Consider the following 22107-nt stretch of genomic DNA (forward strand, 5'->3'; position numbering starts at 1 on the left):
TGTGTGTGTGTGTGCATGTGCCACGGTGTGAATGTGGAAGTCACAGGACAGCTGATGGGAGTGGGCTATCTCCTTCTACCATGTAGGTTTTGGGCTTGAACTCTGGTCCATGAGCTGTGGGGCATGTGGCTTTATCCACTGAGCCAGCTCACTGGCCAAGCCTCAGTAATTAGAGCAGCCACTAGGAAGCCGTAAGACAGAGCAGAAAGAGCCAAGGATGGAGAATGGGCCAACTATTTGCCTTTTCCCATGTTACATGACTGATCATTCCATCTCTGGAGCCTTTAACCTCCTTACCTGTGTGATATGGGGCAGGTTGTCATGAGAGGACTCATTTCCAGGGGTTGTGGCGAGGTCACACATATGAAATATAGTTCTGGACACAGTGCATGACTTGGTTAAACATGGATAGAATAAAAGCACAGACTGAAGTCCCTCCTGTATCCCAGGGCGCCCGGCTCCTGCTCTGTCTCCAGCAGCAGAGTGGTAATGAGATGTGAGGAGCTGCGCATCCTCTCCCTGTTCCGCTCCACTGCATAGATGGCAAATGGAGACTCTAGCATAAGGATGGTAGAGGATGCCGGAGGCTGAAGCAGGGCTGCAGAGGGCGGTGGGGGCTGCTTGGCTCCAACCCCTCTGCCTCACCTGCCTCCTTTGGCTACCTTCCTTCCTGAGAAACCAGTGTCTGTGCCCCCCCCCGCCCCCCGAATCCTTTCCAGGGATCAGAGTTCCTTCCCACCCAATGTATGTCAGACCCACACCCTGCATTCTGCCCCCACACCCCAAGCTCCACACTGCCTAGCTCTGGGCAGCTGGCGTGTGGGTGGGCTAGCTGAGAAGAGAGGGGAGGAGGGAGGTCCCAGAGCTGAGTGTCCACCTGGTCACGAATGCATGCCTACATTCCTGCATGCACATTCTGGTACAGGTGACCCCCTCCACCCCCAGAGAGATGAGAGCTCATTCCAACACTATTGAAAGACTCTTTGGGAGCCTGGGTCCAAACTTGGCTTCTGACGCCTGGTTGACCCTCGATTCACACATTTGAAAAATGTCACCTGAAGGGTGGTAGCTCTTGCTGTCTTTCTGCTGCCCTCCCTCTCCTCCCACCTAACCTGGAACCTTCCTCCTCGGTCTAGTTTCACCTCCCCTGCCCCCATGACACCCACGCCCCTCATGACCTCTTCTCTGCCGGTTCCTCAGACACCCTTCCTCCTCTGCCGCCCTGTTTGACCCTCCCTCTCCTCTCCCCTCCCCTGCCCCCACCCCCAGGTTCTCTGTGAAAACCCTGCTAGAGAAGTACACAGCAGAGCCCATTGATGACTCTTCAGAGGAGTTTGTTAATTTCGCAGCCATTTTAGAGCAGATCCTCAGCCACCGATTTAAAGGTAGGCCATCCATCACCTACCCCTTCCAACCCCAGCCTGTGGCGTTCAGCTACCATATCCCAGGCTCTAATAGCCTTGATGGATTTCTAACCCCCATCCCTGGTCCTGGACCCCATTCTGGGCTGTACATAGAAACGAGAGCATAGAAAGCATAGTGTTGGGAGACTGGGGAGAGGGTGGTGTGCCCACATCTCCATCACTGTGCATGCAGCATGTCCTCTGTCTCTCTGTCTCTCTCTGCTGGCCAGCTGCAGCTCACACCGGGGGTGGGGGGGTAGGGGAGGCATTACCTGTGTGTCTGGTGGCTTAGGCTTATGCATGCAAGTGTTTTGTGACATGGACCTTTTCCAAACTCCCTGGTATCGCTGAGTCCCCTCCCTGCCCTGGCTCAGCTTGTGCCCCAGCAGGGCCAGCGAGCTGGTTCAGCTCAGATGGACAACGGGGCTTCTGGGACTACATCCGGCTGGCCTGCAGCAAAGTGCCCAACAACTGTGTGAGCAGCATTGAGAACATGGAGAACATCAGCACAGCTAGAGCCAAGGTGAGGGGCCATAACAGGAACACCCCTGATCCCTGCCCTGGACAGAGGGACCCTTTGCCCACAGCACTCAGAATGGGGACCATACCAGAGGGACAGATAGGTCCCTCTCTGGGACAGTTAAAGGTGATCGATCCATGCTTTTCAGGGCCGGGCGTGGATCCGGGTGGCTCTGATGGAGAAGCGTATGTCGGAATACATTACCACAGCTCTTCGGGACAACCGAACTACCAGGTTAGACCTCTTCAGGCAGCAGCATGCACATTCATTGCCTAAGCCTTAAGTTCCCACAGCAAACTTCAATACCTGGACTACAAGTTCCGGCATGCAGTGGTAGTTGGCTTCCCGCAGATGACATGGTTACTGGACTACAGAGGCCTCAGTCACATGCCATTTTACTTGGCCTTACGCCAGGACCTACAACACATAGCCCTGCCAGCTCTGCAAACAAAGGCAGTCACTCTGTTCTTGGATCCCAGTGTTCAGAGCTTCAGTGCTTAGAGTGGGATTTGCTGAGAAGTTGGGTCCTGACGGTCAGGTCAGAGATCACGGGGCAGAATGTGTCCTGTGGGAGTGGGGAGCTCTTGGGGGTCTCCCTCCCCCATCTGATTTTTTTTTATAATACGTTTTATCCCTAGTCCATCTTATTTCAGAGACAATTGTCTTTTGAGGACCTCATTTACTGTATGTGTGACAAGCACTAAGACTAAGATTTACTCCCTGATTTATAGGATTGAGGTGACCCAATGCTTTGATAGGGGTTGCTTAGCCTAGAGAACAGAAATGTGTTTCTTGTAAAGGAAACAGGCATTGTGATGGGGGCTGGGTCAGGTGCTAGTTCCAGTGAGGTACTGAGCTGGAAGGAGTCTCCTTCCTGTGGGGAAAGTTTGTGATAAGTAAACCAGGCAGAGAAATCCTGGGTGGAGGGACACCCCCTGGGAGTCTCAGCTTTCTCCTCCCTGCAGACGGTTCTATGACTCCGGAGCCATCATGCTGCGGGAGGAAGCCACTGTCCTCACTGGGATGCTGATCGGGCTCAGCGCCATCGACTTCAGGTGGGGTCTGCTTGGCGGTGGTGAAGGGGACTTTCTCACCCACAACTGTCCAACGCCCCTCATTCCCTCCCCCCACCCCTGTGGCTCTTCTGCCCCAGCTTCTGTCTAAAGGGCGAAGTTCTGGATGGGAAGACGCCGGTGGTCATCGATTACACACCCTACCTAAAATTCACCCAAAGGTGAGCAGCCCGGTTATTGCGGTGGGTGAGGAGATGGGTACCGGAAAGGCGCTGAGTGTCATCCTGGTGTCACTGCCCAAGGGTCGGAGTTGGGGTGCTAGTGGGGCGAGGCGGGGCGTAGCCGGCCCCACCCACTGCTCCCGCTCCTAAGCTACGACTACCTGACGGATGAGGAGGAGAGGCACAGTGCCGAGAGCAGCACCAGCGAGGACAACTCACCAGAGCACCCCTACCTGCCTCTCGTCACCGATGAAGACAGTTGGTACAACAAGTGGCACAAGATGGAACAGAAGTTTCGCATTGTCTACGCACAGAAGGTGCGCAGGGCGAGGCGCGGGGAGCTGGGCGCGGTGGGGGCAGGGCCTGGGGCTGGGACTCCAGCTGGGACCCCTTTGGGCGTCCGGGCTGAGCCGGCGCCCCGCAGGGATACCTGGAGGAGCTGGTGCGTCTGCGCGAGTCGCAGCTGAAGGACCTGGAGGCGGAGAACCGGCGGCTGCAGCTGCAGCTGGAGGAGGCAGCGGCACAAAATCAGCGTGAGAAGCGGGAGCTGGAAGGAGTGATCCTGGAGCTGCAGGAGCAGCTGTGAGCCCGCCTCCCGCCCTGACCCCTGGGAACCCCAACATGACTCCATTGGCTGGGATCGCTTTTCTGATGACACCCAATTCGCATCAGCCTACCCATCCCATCCCCTTTCCCAAGATCCTGTGGCGGTTGCCAAACATTACCTGCCCCTCACATTAAGACCCTTGCAGCTTCCAATACCCATCAGCTAGAGACACCAGCCATTCCTCACAGGACTTTAGCAGCCTTCAGTTTTATCGTGTGCCACCCCCATTATTAAGGCCTCTGATAGGCATCACACACACCCCCGCCCCCAATGTGGAACATTTCCTCCCTGAACCTGACCCAGCTTGCTAGGACGAATCCCACCCCTTCAAGAGTACCCACCCTTTCCACTCTCCTCCCTACATCATCCCAACTGACTTCTAAAAACTCACTCCATCATGAGTGCACTAATCCTGGCCACCACAAACATGGCCTTAGATCCTAATGCCATTATTCCAGACTTGTACCATCCTCCCTGAGCAGCACAGATCCCCATTTTTACCACTCAAGTTTCCGTACTAAACCCTGCCCCCACCTTTGCTGAGTCTCGCTTCCCTCTCCCAGCCAGGCCTGATCCCCCTCCCCCTCCCAGGACAGGTCTGATCCCCGGTGACCATGCCCCCCTGGCCCAGGGTTCCAAGGAGCTTACGACACCCCTGGTCAACCAGTGGCCCTCCCTGAGCACACTTCATAGGCCCGAGGGTGCCAGCAACTCCAAGCTATATCGGAGGTAAGCCTCAACCAAGTGCTGTCCCCATACCCCAGTTCCAGGAGCTGGAGCTGCAGGTCATTCCCTGCACACTTTTCTGTTCTGCTGTAGACACAGCTTCATGAGCACGGAGCCGCTGTCTGCAGAGGCCAGCCTGAGCTCAGACTCCCAGCGCCTGGGAGAGGCCAAGAGGGACGAGGAACCCTGGGGCCCCATCGGTGAGCGCACCCCACACACACTCATCCACCTTGGCACTTCAGGAAAGGGATAGGGCCCAAGTAGTCAGGCTGTGGCTGAACCCCTTATTCTCTCAACTCTTCCTGTACTTATACACCAATGAGGAGCTTGGCTTGAGGTTTCAAAACAAAAGTGCAAATTCTGGCCCCACCTCTTCTACCTGTAAATGCAGTCAATCTCTGCACTTGGCTGACCCAGATTCCCATCTGTAAAATAGGGATGTTGGTAAAGAGCCTCCAGTGTGCACGTATGGAGAGGGTGCAATGGCTTTCTAGTGTCATGATACCCGCACAGGGCTTGTCCTCCGGGGACTCCTGTGCCTCACTGGCTCTGCCCACATGCACACTGTGAACCGCCTGCCTGACCAATGTTTTCCCCTTTCTTTGGCTGCCAGGAAGCTCAGAACCAAATTAGTGGCTCCCTCCAAGCGAATGCCCAGGACTTCAACGCATGCATTTTGTGTTGACCCCTCCTTGGTTACTCCCTTCCTAGTCTCCCCCCTGCCTGGACCTCCTGCCTTGGTTTTTTTTTTTTTTTTAACACATAGATATATATTGTATTGGATAACTCGACTTTTGAGATGAGGCAGGCTTTGGACATGTAACTCATAAGCACACTGTGTTTGTGACTGTGTGTGTGTCTCCCCCACCAGACTGTGAGCTCCGTGAGGGCAGGGACCATGTCTTGTCCATTCTCTGTATCCCCAGAGTGTGAAACAGCAAATGCTCGCTGTGTGCTTAATAAATGGACAAAGAGAGGCTGAATCTTGGGGAGACAGACATAAACTGATGGTTTATGACACAGTGTCTCAAGCCCTGTGCAAGGAATGTTCAATCAAGGTTTAATTAAAAATGGCAGATGCTCCAGAAGAGGCCACATCCCCTGGGGGTGACTGGAGAACTGCCCTTCTGCCCACCCACGAGGACCTCCTCCCCACATACAACACAGGCTGGTCGACCTGGCCTTACCCGCCCTCTCTCCCTAGGGAAGGACCCCACGCCCTCCATGCTGGGCCTCTGCGGCTCCCTGGCCTCCATCCCCAGCTGCAAGTCCCTGGCAAGCTTCAAATCCAACGAATGCCTGGTGAGCGACAGCCCTGAGGGCAGCCCAGCGCTCAGCCCCAGCTGAGGAGCACCAAGGGCAATGCCAGCCCCACCTGCCAGGGGCCATGGACAACTGCCACCTTTTGAGTCCCCCAACCCAGGCCACCCTTCAAGAACACCACCAACCTAGCCTCGGGTCTCTAGGGAAAGACGAGGCAAGCCTCTTTCCTGCTTCTGCTTCCTGCCAAGGAGGCAGGAGCTGCATGGGAAGTGGGGGGGGCCAGGAGGGACACCCAGATTACAGATCCTCAGGCCCCTGGGGACACCGCTCCATTCTGGTGGCTCTGAAGGCTGCCTGGTTCCTTCTGCTCATCTTCTACACTTGCCTCAGGAGCAGGTGGTCCAGCCCTGGCATTCCTGCTGCCCTGCCTCTGGTCTAACCCTGTGTACCCTCTGAAGTCGCCCTTCCTTGGTACCTATGTGGGGAGAGATTAGGCAAATAAAAACCAGAGGACTGAAGTGGTCTCATCTGTTGGAGAGGGGGGGTCCGGCTCCCTAACAGGTCTCTTAACCAAGGTACCTATGCCAGGAGGATGTGCCCTGGGGGACCACATGGGGCCATCATTTAGGGTGTGGGCTGAGTGGGAGGGGGCTCCGGATTCTGTACATCTATCTGCAGGTGCTTTCTGGATCTGACCCCTCTAAGACTTTCTCAATCCCTAGCAGTGCTATGAGGGTGTGCCTTAGTGGGTTATCTGCCTGCCACCGGTCTACCCAACTCCACTGTAGCCCAAAGCTGTACCCCTTTCCTTATGCCAGAGCTGGTAAGTGGGCAACGCTGCCCCAGTGACACCACCTTGGCTTGCCCTAGGGGCGATGGCTCTTTGCTCTCACCCCAACACAGTGGGCCCCACATGAAAGGCCCTTACTACCTACCACGCAGGCAACCTTTCACCCCTATCTCTCTGGGTACCCCCTAAGGTGGGAAGCTTTTAAGACAAGGTCTCTGGATGGCCTGGAGCTCAGTATGTAGGCCAGGTAGGCTTCAGATCTGCTCGCCATGAACTCTCGGGGCCACTACACCTGTAGACGCTAGCTTTTTGTTGTTTTTTTGTGAAGACAGAATTTGGCTGTGTAGTCCTGGCTGGCTTGGTATTGGAGGCACTCTTCCTGCCTCGGCCTCCCAAGTGATGGAATAACAGGTGTGGGCCACTGTGTCTGACTGGGGACCCCCAAACGTGCACACATACCCCAAGACACCGCAGCCACAGCTGTGCACAGAAGACCATCTTTAGACAGGGAACGAATGGGGCCGAGATACTGCCTGGCCCGAGCTCTCGGCTCCTCGGGCCAAGCTATAACAAACATGGGGATACAAAGAAGGGCGATCATCAGATTTGGTCTTGAATTCGGGAGGCGGGAGAGGGGCAATCCTGGGAAGGGAAACAGCAGGAATCCAGGTCTGAGGACAGCCTGGGTGACTGGACTGGGAGGGAAGGCACTTGGCTCAGTCTCCTGATCCCACCCGTGCAAGAGCCGGTTGCTCCCCGACTTTCAGCGGCCCAGAGGCTGCTCCTGGTTGAGCCTCTGGAAGAAGCTTTTGCCAAACTCGTAAGTGCTAATCATGATGGCACAGGAGGGTGCAGCCTTGATGATCCTGGGGAGGAAGCCTGTGATGGAAAGACAGACCACAGTGAGGGGTCCAGGTCCCCTCACACACAGCATGGATATATATCATATATGCAGTGCATTCACAGAGACAGACACCCACCTGCAAAGAGTCCCCTGGTGCCAGATTCAGCCCGGATTCTGCGAAGCAGGAGCCAGGTGGAGTCAACTCTGGGCGGCTTCACTGCAGATGCAAGGCCCAGCTCAGTAGGGCTCAGCTCAGGCCCCTGTCTGCCCTCTCCCCTCACTAGCCCAGCTTACCTCTCACAGCCTCCACTGCTCCCAGTGACATCTGTCGCTGTGTCTTTACCACATCGAAGGGTAGGGTAAGGGTGGCAGCCACCTGGTCAAGTGAGGACAGGGCTCAGCTCCATTCCCAAGCCCTGAGAGGGACTAACGCATCTCAAGGGCGGCTGAGGAAAGCACGCAGGCTCTCTGGCAGGCATTGCTATGTTCTGTAGGACACCTCTGGTGGCCCTACCCCCCAGGGCAGTCAACTCACCATTCCTGAGATGCCACCGGCCACGAAGCTGATGCCCACCGATGTCTGGTCTTTTGGTCTCAGCCCGTTCAGCCAGTTCTTCACCAGCTCGTAGTTGAACCAGTACAGAGCTTGAGAAGATACACACTCATTAAATGGGGGAGCCAGGGAGGTGGGCTCCAGACTTCTCACCCTTCACCCCCACAGCCACACCATCCCAGGTGCAGGCTTGCCTGCTCTCAACCAGGTCCTCCTCAGGACTTAGGTCAGGAAAACCTAGGCAAAACCCTAGGTCCCTGCTAGACCTATCCTTATATAATGAGGGACCCAAGGCTCAGGGAAGTGATTATGACTTCACAGCCATTTTAGTAACGAAGGAGGGACTTGGTTAAACATTACCAAGAGCCCTTTACCCTAGGCCCTGACCCCGAGCGCCTACCTGAGAAGGGGACATCTCGAAGAGCTGTGGGACCCCAGCCCAGCCACAGCGAGCGCCAGCCACCCTGAGTCACCGCAGCTTGAACAGAGGAAGCCAGCTCACGGTATGACACATGCTGAGCCTGCAGCTTGGTCCGCACGAGCTCCAAGGGGCTGACAACTGTCACGGTGCCCACTAAGGAGGCGAGGGTTGGTAAGACAGCGGAAAGAGGTCAGGCCAAAGAGGCCATGCATTCAAACCCAGCTGCTGCCCCAGGGCCTGAGGGTTTAACATACTCCCCCACCCCCAGGCTAGCAAGAGGCTGGCACTGGGACCCAGAAGGTCAAGGGTTAGTTGTGCTCACTTCGGGCGAGGGCACCGGCCACCATGGGTGCGTAGAGGTCAGAGGTCAAGGACTGACCACACAGGAAGGCCTTGAGTTGGTCGTAAGCAGTGAAGTAGATGGCAGTAGCTGGCACGGTCATCACCCTGGGAGTATGGAGAGGCCAGGAAAATCACTTAAGGGCTCCCAAACCTCTCAAGCACCCCTTCCCCACCCGGCCATGACTAGGGTACTCACAGGGTGGCTGGGAGGCCGCTCCACAGGGTCCTAGTGCCCTCATGCCGCACAATCTTCACAAAGGCATCCTGACCAAGCCAGCAGGCAGCCCAGGGAAAGAAGACAGAGATGAACAAGGCCTGCGATGGACTGGCTCAGCCTCTGCCCAGAGTCTTGCTTGAGTCCTGAGAAGAGCCAGTTAGCTCTACACACACACACCCCCACTCCACGCCCCCCAACTTGGTTCTAGGTGGACTCCTAGTCACCCCTTAAACCTTAAGGAAGTGGATGGACGTTGGTGCTATACATCTTTAGTCTCAGCGCTCGGGAGGTGGAGAAGGTGGAACTCTGGGAGCTTGAGGCCAGCCTGGTCTATTACAAGAAGAACCCTATCTACCACTACCACCACAAAAAAAACCAAACCAAACCAAACCAAAAAAAACCTAAACAAACAAACAAACCAACCACACACACACACACACAAAACCTCACCAAAACCACAAAAAGCAAAGAACAAAACAATTCCATAGTAAAGAACCTTACTAGTGTGTATTACGCTATTAGGTCCTGTTTTTGATTCTCAGCATCAGGAAGAAAAAGCTTTCTGAAGGAACGGCCTCCCGGGTTAGCCCTTCCTACACTGAACAACCACCCCATTTGCTTTCCATTCCGCACACCGGCAGCCTAGCCAAATCCAAATCGAGTCCCTCTGAGACACATTGATTCTGCTCCTTACCAAGGTGCCAGTGAACCGTGTGGGGTCCTGAAACCAGGTGGCACAGCGGGTACCATTTGGGCACAGGTACAGGGGCTCCAGGACTCCATTGCAGTATAGGAGGCACTTCCCTGGGGACTGTAGAGCGGAGGATGCTGGGAAAGGGAACGGACATTAGGGTGGAAGGGCCTGGAGCCTTGCTGGGTGACATAGCTGGGTCAATATGTGGCTATTCCTGTGTGGGACAGGAAGCTAACTAATGGGGCCTTAAAGTATGGGAGGGGTGTGGGGGGTTGTCTCGAGACAGGCTTTCTCTGTGTAGCCCTGGCTATCCGGGAACTCACTCTGTAGACCAGGCTGGCCTCGAACTCAAGAAATCCGCCTGCCTCTGCCTCCCAAGTGGGACATTAAAGGTGTGCACCGTGCACCACCACTGCTGGGCTCATGTACTACTCTATGATCATGGGTAACCCAGGTACTCGAGGGACACTCAACACTTCTTCCCTGGGTCCTCCCAAGGGCCTGGGACTTGGGGCACTCACATTTGGTGTAGGAGAGACTCCAGAATCTGGAGGGAGTCGTCAATGTCAATTCTGAAACACAAAAGTCAGCCCTGGTGGTCAGGAATGCAGCCTCCCCCACTAGAACCCCATCTCTGGGAAATCCTTATTTTGTCAGGCAGCTCGCCTTGGTCTGGTGGTACTCACCGCTGGCTGCTGAGGGTCTCTGAGACTGAAGGCGGACCTTCACCACATCCAGGGGTGTCACTGGGGAAGGAGGTAGGTCTGAAGGTTCCTTCAGGACAACACTCACCCTCTTCTTCATCAGAACCAAACTGCCTCCAACCTCTAGTCCACATTAACCCCCCAGCTGCCCCACCCCCCCATCTCCCCAGGTCTTACTGAAGAGGGAGGTGACCACAGCCCCAGCTCCTGAGGCCACCATTTGCTGCAGGGGGCTAATGCCCCCAGGGTCCTGATCATCCATCTCGGAATTTCAATCCTGAAAACACACACCACAGTCAAATGGAGCTTACCCCCTGACAAGGCAGGCCTGGGAGTGGGGGGAGTGGGGAGCAAGCATGAGGTAAGGTGCTCTGGGACTTTAACGACAGCGCACTCAGGGCTCATCCAGAGTTTGCCTGTATAATCTTCAAAATCTAGAAATGTGCTCACTTTGCCGAGGGGAAAACTAAGGCTCAAAGGTTGCTGTGACCTTCAAGGTTACGTCATTCGTTTGGAAAGAAGCTAGAATAGCCGTTGGCCAAAGACATGATGGCTATTTTCTCGGCCACATGCTCCTCCAGACCACAGAGGCCGAAAGATCAAACACCTGAGCCCCTCCACCCAACATCTGGGCGGACACATGAGCGCCCCGGGCGAGGAGAGGTCGAGTCCGGCACCGAGAGAAACGTGTAAACAAATCTGCTGATAGAGGAAGATCCACCTTCCTTCCCAAGATTGCTGGCCCTCCCCCACACTGCCTGCCCGGGGCCAGAGAGGACAGGCCGTGAGGCCTGGATGGCAGGACATTCTCTGTCTGCCTCCTCTCTCCCTTAAAACACAAGCCGCGGAGACGGAAGCAGAGACCCAGTAACAAACCCTTTCACCGAGACTCGGCCGCACTCTATGCCCAGTAAAGGGGTTCACGGAGAGGCCCACCCCCTTCCCGCGGCCTCGATTCCCCTCCCAGGCGGGGACCCTCGGAGAACCCACTCCATCCCAGGTCCGCCCACCTGGCTCGGAGCCCGTCCTTGCGCCGCGCCACGCCAGGGGCCTGGCGGGCCCATAGCGGCTCCGCGGCCGGTGCAGGGTCCGCGCGTGCCCGCTTCGCACAGCGGCCGCCCGGGAGAGTGGTGGGGCCGGCTCCGCCCCCAGAAGGCGAAGTCCCGCCCCGTGGCCGACCGGCCGCGCGCACGGAGTGCAACGAGCTCCGCCCACTCGCGGCCCTCCTCCCACCCCCCTAGTTCCGCCCTTGCGCCGCGGCCGCGTGGGCGGGTCCCCGCGGCCCCGCGCTCCATGCGGCCCGCAGGTCAAGGTCGTCGACTGGATGGCGCTTGCACCCGGCTCCAGTAGCTCTCCTCTGCCCACGCCCTGCAAGAGTGCTGTCCGGGGTGTCCAGACCTGCGACCGCTGGAACTTTCCAGACCGCTTGGGTATTGCTGCTCCGCGTCCTTTACGGGGCAGCTGCCGCGAGGGTCGGTTCTTCAAGGTCATCAGAGTGTGGGACAGCAATGGCTAACATCTGCCCACTTAGCTCCGTGGCGGGAGTTTACGATTTATGGCGAACCTGTTGGCTGGAATCACCATCCTCTTTTACGGATGATGAAACGGGGTTGCAACCCCAGAACGCTTTATGACCTGCAAGGCAGCCTTGTTAGCCGACCTGCAACCTGGGCTAGGCGTGGTGTGGCCCTGGGCAAATTTCCGGGACCTCTTTGGGCCGAGGACTCCGGGGACACAGAACATAGAGCAGGAGAGAAAACCAGTGTTTCGCGACAGAGCTAAGACTGTTACCACTTTTAATACTTAGAAGTTTTTTGGTTTTTTTTTTTTTTTCCCCAAGACGATCTATGTAACCTTGGCTGGCATAGTTTCCAATGTAGGCCAGAAATGGCCTCTACCAAAACTTTTCATAGTAATTATTGATGTAGGTGCCCCCATTTTACAGAAAATGAAATGGACTCAGTTTAAAACTTTTGCCGCTGCCTTCCCCGGTGGGCTTGCAAACAGCGCTGTTTCCGCACCAGCTCAGTACCCGGCACCCCACCGCCCGCCTCGCCTTTAAGACTTTCACGCTAACTCGGTGTTCGATCGAACAGAAACGGGAACACGTGGTGCGAGCCTGCACCTTTAAGAGGAAAGGGCCGCGGCTTTGACGTCACTACCGTCTCCGCCCCTCAGTCCCCAACTGGTTGCAGACCGCGCTGGAGCCGCCCAGCCAGCCCGACTAGCACGTGGATTCCAAGTGGCCAACCATAACTTTACCCTGAGAAAACCCTTTCGGCATTTCCAGGCTCGGATGCTCCAGCTTTGGGGGCGGAGTGAGAGCAAACGGGTAGTTAGGAAAGCAGCCAATGATCAAAAGGCCCGGGCAGTCGGTTGGCTCAGTGAGGCTGAGGCGGGAGGAGAGTCACGAGTGAATTGTCGCTTGGGCTACCCTGCTCTATCCTGTCTCCTCTCACCCCAAACCTGGCTTAAAAGTAACACAAAGGCCGGGCATGGTGGCGCATTCCTTTAATCCCAGCACTTGGGTGGCAGAGGCAGGCGGATTTCTGAGTTCGAGGCCAGCCTGGTCTACAAAGTGAGTTCCAGGACAACCAGGGCAATACAGAGAAACCCTGTCTCGAACCCCTCCCCCCCAAAAAAGTAACACAAAAGTCGTTTCATAAGCTGTCGGTTCAGTTGGGAATCCAGCGCCTGCTAAGGCCCTTTCAACCTCAAAGTTAATGTTTTACTACGTTTCAGAGCAGAGAGATTATTTTTCTATTCTGTAGAGAAGAAAACTGAAGGCCCTGTGTATAATCTCTTCTCTCCCCCCCCCCCATCCTTCCCTCCCTTTCTTGTTTATGATTTGGGGTTTAGTTTTATTTTCTGTTTGTTTTGAAGCAGCGTCTCATAGCCCAGGCTAACCCGAAACTCCATGTTTAGGCAAGAATTACTTCGAACTCTTGCCTCCCAGATGCTGGGATTACAGGCATGAAAGACCATAAACCAGCGGTAATTAATTCTTTGCCCACCCCTTGCCCCAACTTCTAGTTTATAGATGAGAAAAGAGTCCCCTGAAGTCACTCAAAAGATCCTATTTGCTCTCAATGAGGTCACTGCCTCAGCAACAGCACTCCCAGCATCCGACCGAGGACATCTGCAGTCTGCAGTCTGCAGCAATGTCCTGAGTAACAAGGTTACTAGAGCTACAGACCTGGAGGAAGCAGTGAGTTTCCAGGAAGCCTGGAAACTTTGTGAGCCACACTCTGTGTCTGGTGAGGGGCCCTGGAGGCAGCTTGTGGCCATCATACAGATAAAAGGCCCAAGCAATCACTTCTCACTGAGACGTCTGAGAATGGTAGCAGCAGATGGAGTGAACTGGTATCAAGGCCAGCCTGGCCAGGAGCTCAAGTAGGGCAAGCCCCAGGGAGGGCAGGAGCGGGGAGACCTCCAGCTCGTATCCCCAAAGCCTGTGGAAACATTTCCAGGTGGAGGCAGAACTTCAGTCCAATATCAAAATCGACTCTCTGTCCAAGGCCAACACTGTCACCGTCTGGTGGGACCATCTAGAGGCAAAGAGCCAGAGCCTCTGTCCAGCCACTGATTTCCCCCACACCCTCCCAAGAGAAATCCAAAGTTCAGACCCAGGGAGGGCTGACCAGTGGAACCAGGAAGGGGAGGGCGGCAAAGCCACAGAGAAATGGGAGAAAAGGGGCCTCTGTGACGTGGAGAACAGAGGCCACAAGCACTCGTTTTTGTTTTTGTTTTTTTTGGTGTTTTGAGACAGGTTCTCACTATGTAGCTCTTGGCTGTCCAGGAATTCACTATATGCACCAGGCTGGCCTTGAACTCCCAGAGATCCACCCACATCTGTCTCCCAAGTGCTGGGGTTAGAGGTATGTGCCAGCATCCTTGATCTTAAGCCACACACACACTGGGTTGTTTAGGAGCAAATGAATCTAAATAAGTCTCAAATGGTAAGAGGGGGAGGGCAGAACAAGCATACCATAGCTAACTTTGGTATATTGGGGCTCATTTTTTTTAAACTTTCATTCTTTTTTTTTTTTTAAGGTTTATTTATTTATTATATGTAAGTACACCATAGCTGTCTTCAGACACACCAGAAGAGGGCATCAGATCTCGTTACGGATGGTTGTGAGCCATCATGTGGTTTCTGGATTTGAACTCAGGTCCTTTGGAAGAACAGTCAGTGCTCTTAATCACTGAGCCATCTCTCCAACACCTCATTGTCTCTCTCTCTTTTTTTTTTTTTTTTTTTTTTCGAGACAGGGTTTCTCTGTACAGCCCTGGCTGGTCCTGGAAATCACTCTGTAGACCAGGCTGGCCTTGAACTCAGAAATCTGCCTGCCTCTGTCTCCCAAGCGCTGGGATTAAAGGTGTGCGCCACCACTGCCCAGCCTAAATGCAATATCTTATATGTAGACTTAGAACTAGTATAAAGTTGATTTTGTTTATTTTATCTTACTTTATTTTGAGAGAGGGGAGGGCATCACAATAGGTAGACTAGGCTAGCCTAGAAGTCACTTTGCTGACCAGGTCAGCCTTGAGCTCTCAGAGGATCCATCTGAGTGCTAGAATCAAATGCATGCTCCACAATGCATGCTCCACCATGTCCAGCCCCAAAGGATGCCTTTGTCTTCAAACGTAAGGCAAATGTTCACCTAAGGCTGTGTTTCAGTGTTCCAGTACGCACTTAGCACTCACAGGCCCTGGCTTCAATCCACAGCAAACAAACAAAACCAAAAAAATGTCATTATCCGGCTCAGCTCCACTAGAGTAGGTATGATGTGTGGGGCTGAATCCCCAGTGCTTCATTTGAGAGACCCTACCTTGAATGTGGCCTGGAGAGGTATATAACGCCCATAGGGCCCTGAAGAAGACCCTCCAGAACTGGCTTCTATTCTGGCTTCCAGAGTGTGGACTTATGAGTGTGTTGTGCGAGGCAGTTTAGGGACATACAATAACTATCGACACTCTAAAGGTCTAAATTCCAACCCAGCCAAGCCACTTAATTCCTCTGGCCAACTGACTTCACAAGAACAAAGTGATAGAGTTGTCCTTCATTGAAGCCTGTTTGCATCAGCCAAAAATCACATTCCTGGAATGTAATCACAATCCGATCATGATCACCCACTGTGGAAGGGAGTCAGAGGTCTGCATCCTGACATAAAACATTCTCGAAGGTAAAATGCTGCTGCTGGGAACGCCGCTCAGTAGCAGGGTGCTTGCCTAGCTCCTGTGAAGTCCTACATTCTATCGCCGGCATGGAAACCAGAAAGTTAAACTGCAGCATACCAGACACTTGCTCTTAACAGGAACAGCACTGCCCCCTAGGGGACATTTCTGAAATATGAGGCTGGTGCCGCTTTGGATGACCAGAAATGTCCTGTTTGGGAATGCCCCGTGCTGAGCAGAACATTCTGATACAACATGAACGTTCAACAACAAAACCCCACATCGCTAAAATTTCCTTTTTCAGGGCAGTTATAGGCATGAAAAACTTATTCATAATTATCAGCTGCCGATGACAAATTCATCCCCACTTTTCATCCCCACTTTTTGTGTGTATATGATGTATCTGTGTGCAGGAATGTGTGTGTAGGTCAGGGGGTCAGGGGTCAAACAAGGATGTTGTTCCCCAAGGACTGTCTACTTTTTTTTTTTTTTTTTTACACAAGTTATCTTACGAATCTGGAACTTGCCAGTGCAGTCTAGGCTAACTAGCCAGTGATGCCCAGGACTCTGCCTGTCTCCATTTACCCAGCACTGAGAGCATAAATGCATGGCACCATGCTCAGCTTTATACGTGGACGCTGGGGATCAAACTCAGGTACCCATGCTTACAAAACAAGTAGTTTATCAACTGAGCCTACTCCCCAGATCCTACTCCCAAATCCTTATTTTTTTTAAGATTTGTTTTATTACTATATATATTTTCCCTGCATGTATGTGTGTGTACTACATGCGTGCCTGGCACCCACAAAAGTCAGAAGGGGGCTTCTGAGTTCCCTAAGACTAAAGCTATAGACATGAGTCACCATGTGGATGCCGGGAATAGAACCCAGGTCCTCTGTGCGAGTAAAAGGGGCTTTTAACTGCAGATCCAACTTTCCGGTACCCCCATATCTTTAATAACTTTTTTTTTCAGTGATAGAGAGATGGTTCAAGGGTAAAGAGCACTGGTTGCTCTTCCAGAGGAACAGGGTTCAATTCCCAGCACCCACATGGCAGCTCACAAAATCTGTAAATCCAGTCCCAGGGGATCTGACACCTTCTTCTGGCCTCCATGGGCACTGTACATGTGCATTGGTACACATAAATAAAACACAACTATGTTTTAATTATAATAAAAATATGTTTGCTATTCATTTTCTAGGAATAAAACCACTATGGACCCTAAGAAAACTTTTATCTTTTCCCTTAACATTACAGCTTGAACTTTGTTCTGGTTTCTAAGTGTTATGTGTAGGAAGACCACAGGACCTATGAATTTCATGAGGAGTGTCTTCTTTTGGGGGCAGGGAGGGGGAAGACAGGGTAGCTCATGCCTTGCTATGGAGCTGAGGCTAGCCTCGAGTTCCGGGTCCTCCTCTCCCTCCCTCACCTGAATTTCTGGGATTGTGGGCATGTGATGTCACATGTAGCAGTTTATGGCTGAGTGTCAAAGGTGAACTAGATAGTAGGTAGGTATTACCAGGCTCAGGAGACTTGAGTGCCACAGGCCTTCCCTGTCCCACACGTTGACCAATGCCTCTGGACACGGCAAGTCCAGTTTAGCCGTGTGTGGTCTTCATTGTTCTAAGAGGCTCTCATGCATTTAGCAGTTCTGAGAGCGGTCTACTGCCATAAATAAGGCCTTGAATAAAGCCAGGGAAGGTGGGGCAGAGGGTGAATTACCCACTAGATCACCATGGGCCAAGAAGCAGGAACACTGGCTGTACCTACCACCAAGATCTGTGTTGGAGATTCAAGGCGAGTTTACTGGAAAGGCTACTGTGCTGAAGATCACGGTAAGCATTTAGCAGAACACAATTGTTTGTTCTGGTTGGTTTGGCTTTGAGGTTTGTTTTGATTGATAGCTTTTGAGACTGGGTTGCCCCAGGCTGACCTCAGACTCTCTGTGCAACTGATCTTGAACTCCTAGTCCTCCTGCCTCTACCTCCCAAATGCAACGATTACAGATTACAGGTGTGCACCACCTCTCCTGGGATATGATGTGCTGGGGATCAAACCCAGCCTTCAGACATGCTGGCTACAGCTTTAACCTGTTTGTCTGTAGAGACAGTCTTGCTATGTAGCCTTAAACCTAACATCCTCCTGCCTATGCCTCCCCAGTGCTGGGATTTGCAGGCACAAGGCACCCCCATACAGCTAAGACCCTACTTTTTACAAACACTAAAATAGGGTGAGCCAGTAGCCTACCTGATGGGTGGTAGAAAGCCTGATGCATGGACACAGGTTTCTTCCCTAATTGGTTGACCTGTCTCCTTTCGAGGGTTCACAGTAACTTTACCTCTGACCTCTTCTTCCCCTTTGCACCAGGATCTTGCCTATGTTAGGCAACTGCTCCGCCACTAAGTTACAGACTCCCAGTTTCTTCACTTTTTTTTTTAAAGATTTATTTATTATTATATCTAAGTACACTGTAGCTGTCTTCAGATGCACCAGAAGAGGAGGCATCAGATCTCATTACGGATGGTTGTGAGACACCATGTGGTTGCTGGGATTTGAATTCAGAACTTTCAGAAGAGCAGTCGGTGCTCTTAACCGCTGAGCCATCTCTCCAGCCCCAGTTTCTTTACTTTTATCAATGTCACCAACACTGATGCTACCGAGAGACCCTGCTCCCTTCACACCCTGCTCCCTTCTTTGGAGGGGTGGCAGGGACACTAAGGTCTCAGTGGAGAATGGTGGCTATGGCTTGTGACCTGGAAAGGTATCCTGTGTGGGCAGCTCCTGGCCACTTCCCTCCATCCTTGTGGCCTTCTCTTTTCATCTCTCTTTGGGCTCATGGCAATGCTGCTGCAGTCTGGGAAGGGAAGGCTGGCTTCCTTGCCTGGGTCCCCTCCCATCGCTTTGGAGACAGAGCGTCAGGGTTAGTCATAGGATCCCTTTGATGTCCTAAAACAAAACAAAACAAAAATCCCCTCTGCTTTTAATATGCCATTTTACAAGATTTATTCACGTCCATTATGCTATTTGAACCTCACCTGTGGAGGGTGTGCCAAGGGTGTTGTGTGCACATTCCAGTAAGGAGGAAACTGAATTTGAAGGGAAGTGTGTGTGTGTCGGGGGGGGGGGGGGGGGGAGGGTGTTGTGTGTAACAATGTCCCCTGAGTTGAAACATTCTGGAGGCTCCCTAACACTTAGGAAGTTCTACAGTAAGGCTCCTTAAATCTCAGGAAGACGCTGAAATGTATCAGATTCACAGAACTCCTCCCTCCCTAAGATCAAATAAGCAGTAGAGAGGAGGGGAGGGGGGAGAGGGAGGGAAGAGGAGGGAGGAGGGGAGAGGAAGGAGGGGAGAGGAGTAGAGATGGAGGGAAGAGGAGATGAGGGGAGGAGAGGAAGAGAGGAGAGGGAAGAGAAGGGGAGCAGAGGGGAGATGGAGACTCTGAGCTGTCAAACTGCCTTTAAGCAGTACACAGAGGTCTAGGGCTCCAGCTTTTGTGAGTCACCCACCGCCCTTGCTGGGGCAGGCTTTTATTGATGCTGCTGCATCAGCCACACTCCCATCAGCGACTCCTACAAACTCACTGGTTTTCCAAGTTGTGCTTCAGTGGTGTGTATTTGACCTATCATGGATTCCCTACTCAGGGGGAGTAGATGTTTCTTCATGTCTCCCCAGGAATAGTGTCCCACAATACAAATGAGGCCTGGAAGGTACATGCCTAGACAAATACAAGTTGAGGGGACTGGTTGCATGGCCCCTGCACCGGATGCTGAGACGTACAACTGAAGCCAGTCCGTATGAGGATGGAGCATCCCCAGGGGAAATCCTGATGAGGCCACCTCCCCCTGTGTGGTCTGGGATGGAAGATCTCTTTGCTGTAGTGGTGGTCACATTCCCCCTGTGATGGATGAGAGAAGTGTGAATAATGTCTCATGAGCTAAGAATGCCATGTCTGTGGAAGGGATCCAAAGACAGCCAGCATCCTCTACTTGGGATGGGGTGGCGTGCCTCCTTGAGTACAGGGATGTCCCTGAAACAGCTGATGGAGTAAAGAAATAGATTAAAGTCTCTGAAAGTAGCTGGGTAGTGGTGGCACACGCCTTTAATCCCACACTTGGGAGGCAGATTTCTGAGTTCGAGGCCAGCTTGGTCTACAGAATGAGTTCCAGGACAGCCAGGACTGCACAGAGAAAACCTGTCTGGGGAAAAAAAAAAAAAAGTCCCTGAAAGTAGCACATACAAGAGGTGACAGCTCTGGTGGCAGTCATGTGACCCCTGCTATAGACATAGGACATTGAACTGAGGCTCAGCTGTCTTCCTAGAAGGGAGGCGTCATGACAGAAGAAGGGCATGCATTGTTAGCTTCTACATTAAGCTTCTGGTGTGGAAAATAAAGCGAAAAGGTCGTGGCAGTGAGTGAGATTATTAAGGTATTGACGTAAGGCTTACAGCTGAAGGACTAGAGATAAAGAAAAGACTACCTCACATTAAAGAGCCTTTACTAGGGTTCAAAAAGTTGGAGCTTATGGGACAAATTAGATGATGAAGGGGAAAAACATGAGATCCTGCCAACCCGCACAGAAAGCAGGATCCTGGCTCAGTGTGCCGACTAATACAAGACAGCAGTAGAAATAGCCTGATGTGGGCTGGTGAAATGGCTCAGCGGGTGAGAGCACTGATTGCTCTTCCAAAGGCCCTGAGTTCAAATCCCAGCAACCACATGGTGGCTCACAACCACCCATAATGAGATCTGATGCCCTATTCTGGTGTGTCTGAAGACAGCTACAGTGTACTTATTTATAGTAATAAATAAATCTTTAAAAAAAAAGAAAGAGGGCTGGTGAGATGGCTCAGTGGGTAAGAGCACCCGACTGCTCTTCCGAAGGTCCAGAGTTCAAATCCCAGCAACCACATGGTGGCTCACAACCATCCACAACAAGATCTGGCGCCCTCTTCTGGAGTGTCTTAAGACAGCTACAGTGTACTTACATATATTAAATAAATAAAATCTTTAAAAAAAAAAGAAAGAAAGAAAGAAAGAAAGAAAAAGAAATAGCCTGATGCAAGGGACAGTGGGAGTCAAGATTGTTCTTGCTCTCCCAGTGACTTGAGTCGAAAGAGCATGAAATAAACCATGCAAAACTCAGTTGCAGCCTGCCTCTCGAGGCTGTAGGGTATGGAGCGTCCTGGTTGGGGTTTCTGTTGCTGCAACAAGAACACCATGACCAAAGCGAGTTGGGGAGGGATAAGTCAGCCTACACTTCCACATCACTGTTCATCATCAAAGGAAGTCAGGACAGGAACTCACACAAGGCAGGGACTTGGAGCCAGGAGCTGATGCAGAGGCCATGGAGGGATGCTGCTTACTGGCTTCCTCATCGTGGCTTGCTCATCCTGATGTTTTATAGAACCCAGGACCACCAGGGTAGGGAGAGCACCACCCACAATGAGATGGGCCCTCCCCCATCAATCACTAATTAACAAGATTCCCTGGTGGTGGAGGGGGCAGCTGCAGCTGGGTACAAGTTTAATCTCAGCTCTAGGGAGACAGAGGCAGATGCAGGTGGATCTCTGTGAGTTTGAGGGTAGCCTGATCTACGGAACTAGTTCCAAGATTGCCAGAGCTACAGCAAAAACGAGAGAGAGAGAGAGAGAGAGAGAGAGAGAGAGAGAGAGAGAGAGAGAGATCCCATAGGCTTGCCTACTGCCCAATCTTCCAATCTTTTGGGGCATTTTCTCTATTAACTTTCTTTCTTCTCAGACGACTGAAGCTTGTGTCAGTTGTCATAAAACTGGCCAGCACATGGAGGCGGATAGGTTAATCCAAGTGTTTTGCCTACATAACCTAAGAAAAATCAGTCCCTGGTCGACTGGCTCATAGGAGCCCTTTGGGACACTTGATTACGGCCTGCTGAGGTTCTCATAAATATCAGGTTCCTGGGGAGACAAGGAAGGCAGGCCAGGTGCTATTGTGAGAATTAGGAGGTTCTTGGTGCCCAGTTCCCTGGGCCTGATGGTTCTGTGTTTAGGAGAATTAAAAGACTTGTTGGATCGGGCTAGAAAGATGGCTCAGTGGTTCAGCCTCCTGCTCTTTCAGAGAACGCTGAACGATGGGTTCAGTTCCCAGCACCCGCACGGTGGCTCACAACGGTCTCTAGTCCCAGCGAATTTGATGCTCATCCCTGATCTCCATGGGCAGTAAGCATGCAATTGGTGCACAGATACAGGTAAAGCACTCATACACATTTAAAAAAAATTTTTTTTTAACTGATTGATTCAATCGAGACCTTAAAAATGGCACTGTGGGGCTTTGGGTCGTGATTTCTGAAGTAAGAACTCTGGCAAGCCTCTGCAATGCAGGCCGACATGGAAAGCAGATTTGTGAAATTCGAAAGGGGATAAAAGGACAAGAAGACAGAGAAAGGGGTCAGAATCGGCTACTCACAGGCAGATGTGACAAGATTCCTGCAGAACTGGCTACTTTAAAAAGTTGACAAACTGGGCACAGACCTTCAAAACCAGCACTCGGGAGGCAGAGGCAGGCGGATTTCTGAGTTTGAGGCCAGCCTGGTCTACAGAGTGAGTTCCAGGACAGCCAGGGCTATACAGAGAA

The 22107-nt window shown here is 52.6% G+C and overlaps 2 protein-coding genes across 15 annotated transcripts in view; one reads left to right on the forward strand and one right to left on the reverse strand.

Moving 5' to 3' along the window:
• Rundc3a (RUN domain containing 3A) overlaps nt 1–6271 on the forward strand; it is a 9369-nt gene extending 3098 nt beyond the window's left edge. Inside the window, exons 2-11 of one of the 9 annotated variants that reach the window (XM_021175491.1) lie at nt 1270–1385; nt 1778–1926; nt 2072–2157; nt 2889–2978; nt 3077–3157; nt 3309–3474; nt 3582–3739; nt 4356–4493; nt 4584–4690; nt 5104–5466. In XM_021175491.1, coding sequence (XP_021031150.1) covers nt 1270–1385; nt 1778–1926; nt 2072–2157; nt 2889–2978; nt 3077–3157; nt 3309–3474; nt 3582–3739; nt 4356–4493; nt 4584–4690; nt 5104–5123 — 1111 coding nt within the window. In that variant the 3' untranslated portion in view covers nt 5124–5466. Of the gene's footprint in view, nt 1–1269; nt 1386–1777; nt 1927–2071; nt 2158–2888; nt 2979–3076; nt 3158–3308; nt 3475–3581; nt 3740–4331; nt 4494–4583; nt 4691–5103 lie in introns of all 9 variants that reach the window. The other 8 variants (XM_021175492.1, XM_021175493.2, XM_029483760.1 and 5 more) reach the window with 8 other exon arrangements.
• Nucleotides 6272–7024: 753 nt separating this feature from the next.
• Slc25a39 (solute carrier family 25 member 39) lies at nt 7025–11874 on the reverse strand. 6 transcript variants are annotated; one of them, XM_021175499.2, is made up of 12 exons: nt 11717–11874; nt 10496–10595; nt 10301–10360; nt 10136–10186; nt 9615–9748; nt 8900–8967; nt 8684–8808; nt 8341–8514; nt 7923–8032; nt 7682–7763; nt 7524–7604; nt 7025–7422 (listed from the first exon to the last, which is right to left on the reverse strand). In XM_021175499.2, the coding sequence occupies exons 2-12, from the start codon at nt 10578–10580 to the stop codon at nt 7307–7309; spliced, it is 1086 nt and encodes a 361-aa protein (XP_021031158.1). In that variant the 5' UTR covers nt 10581–10595; nt 11717–11874; the 3' UTR covers nt 7025–7306. The 6 variants fall into 6 exon arrangements, with proteins under 6 accessions (XP_021031158.1, XP_021031155.1, XP_021031156.1 ...); XM_021175496.1 differs by lacking the exon at nt 11717–11874 and adding an exon at nt 11329–11452; XM_021175497.2 differs by lacking the exon at nt 11717–11874 and adding an exon at nt 11195–11288.
• Between the last annotated feature and the right edge of the window lie 10233 nt (nt 11875–22107).

The sequence above is a fragment of the Mus caroli genome, chromosome 11 (genome assembly GCF_900094665.2).
Source record: "Mus caroli chromosome 11, CAROLI_EIJ_v1.1, whole genome shotgun sequence".
NCBI lineage: Eukaryota > Metazoa > Chordata > Mammalia > Rodentia > Muridae > Mus > Mus caroli.

What these genes read in the sequence shown, in the direction of transcription:
- Slc25a39 (XM_021175494.1), bottom strand. Translation starts at nt 10,723, where the DNA reads ATGAGCCCTGAGTGCGCTGTCGTTAAAGTCCCAGAGCACCTTACCTCA. An exon ending in GGCCGGTGCCCTCGCCCGAA is followed by an intron (nt 8,515 to 8,683) that starts GTGAGCACAACT and finishes TCGCCTCCTTAG; the next exon opens with TGGGCACCGTGACAGTTGTC. An exon ending in TCGAGATGTCCCCTTCTCAG is followed by an intron (nt 8,033 to 8,340) that starts GTAGGCGCTCGG and finishes TATCTTCTCAAG; the next exon opens with CTCTGTACTGGTTCAACTAC.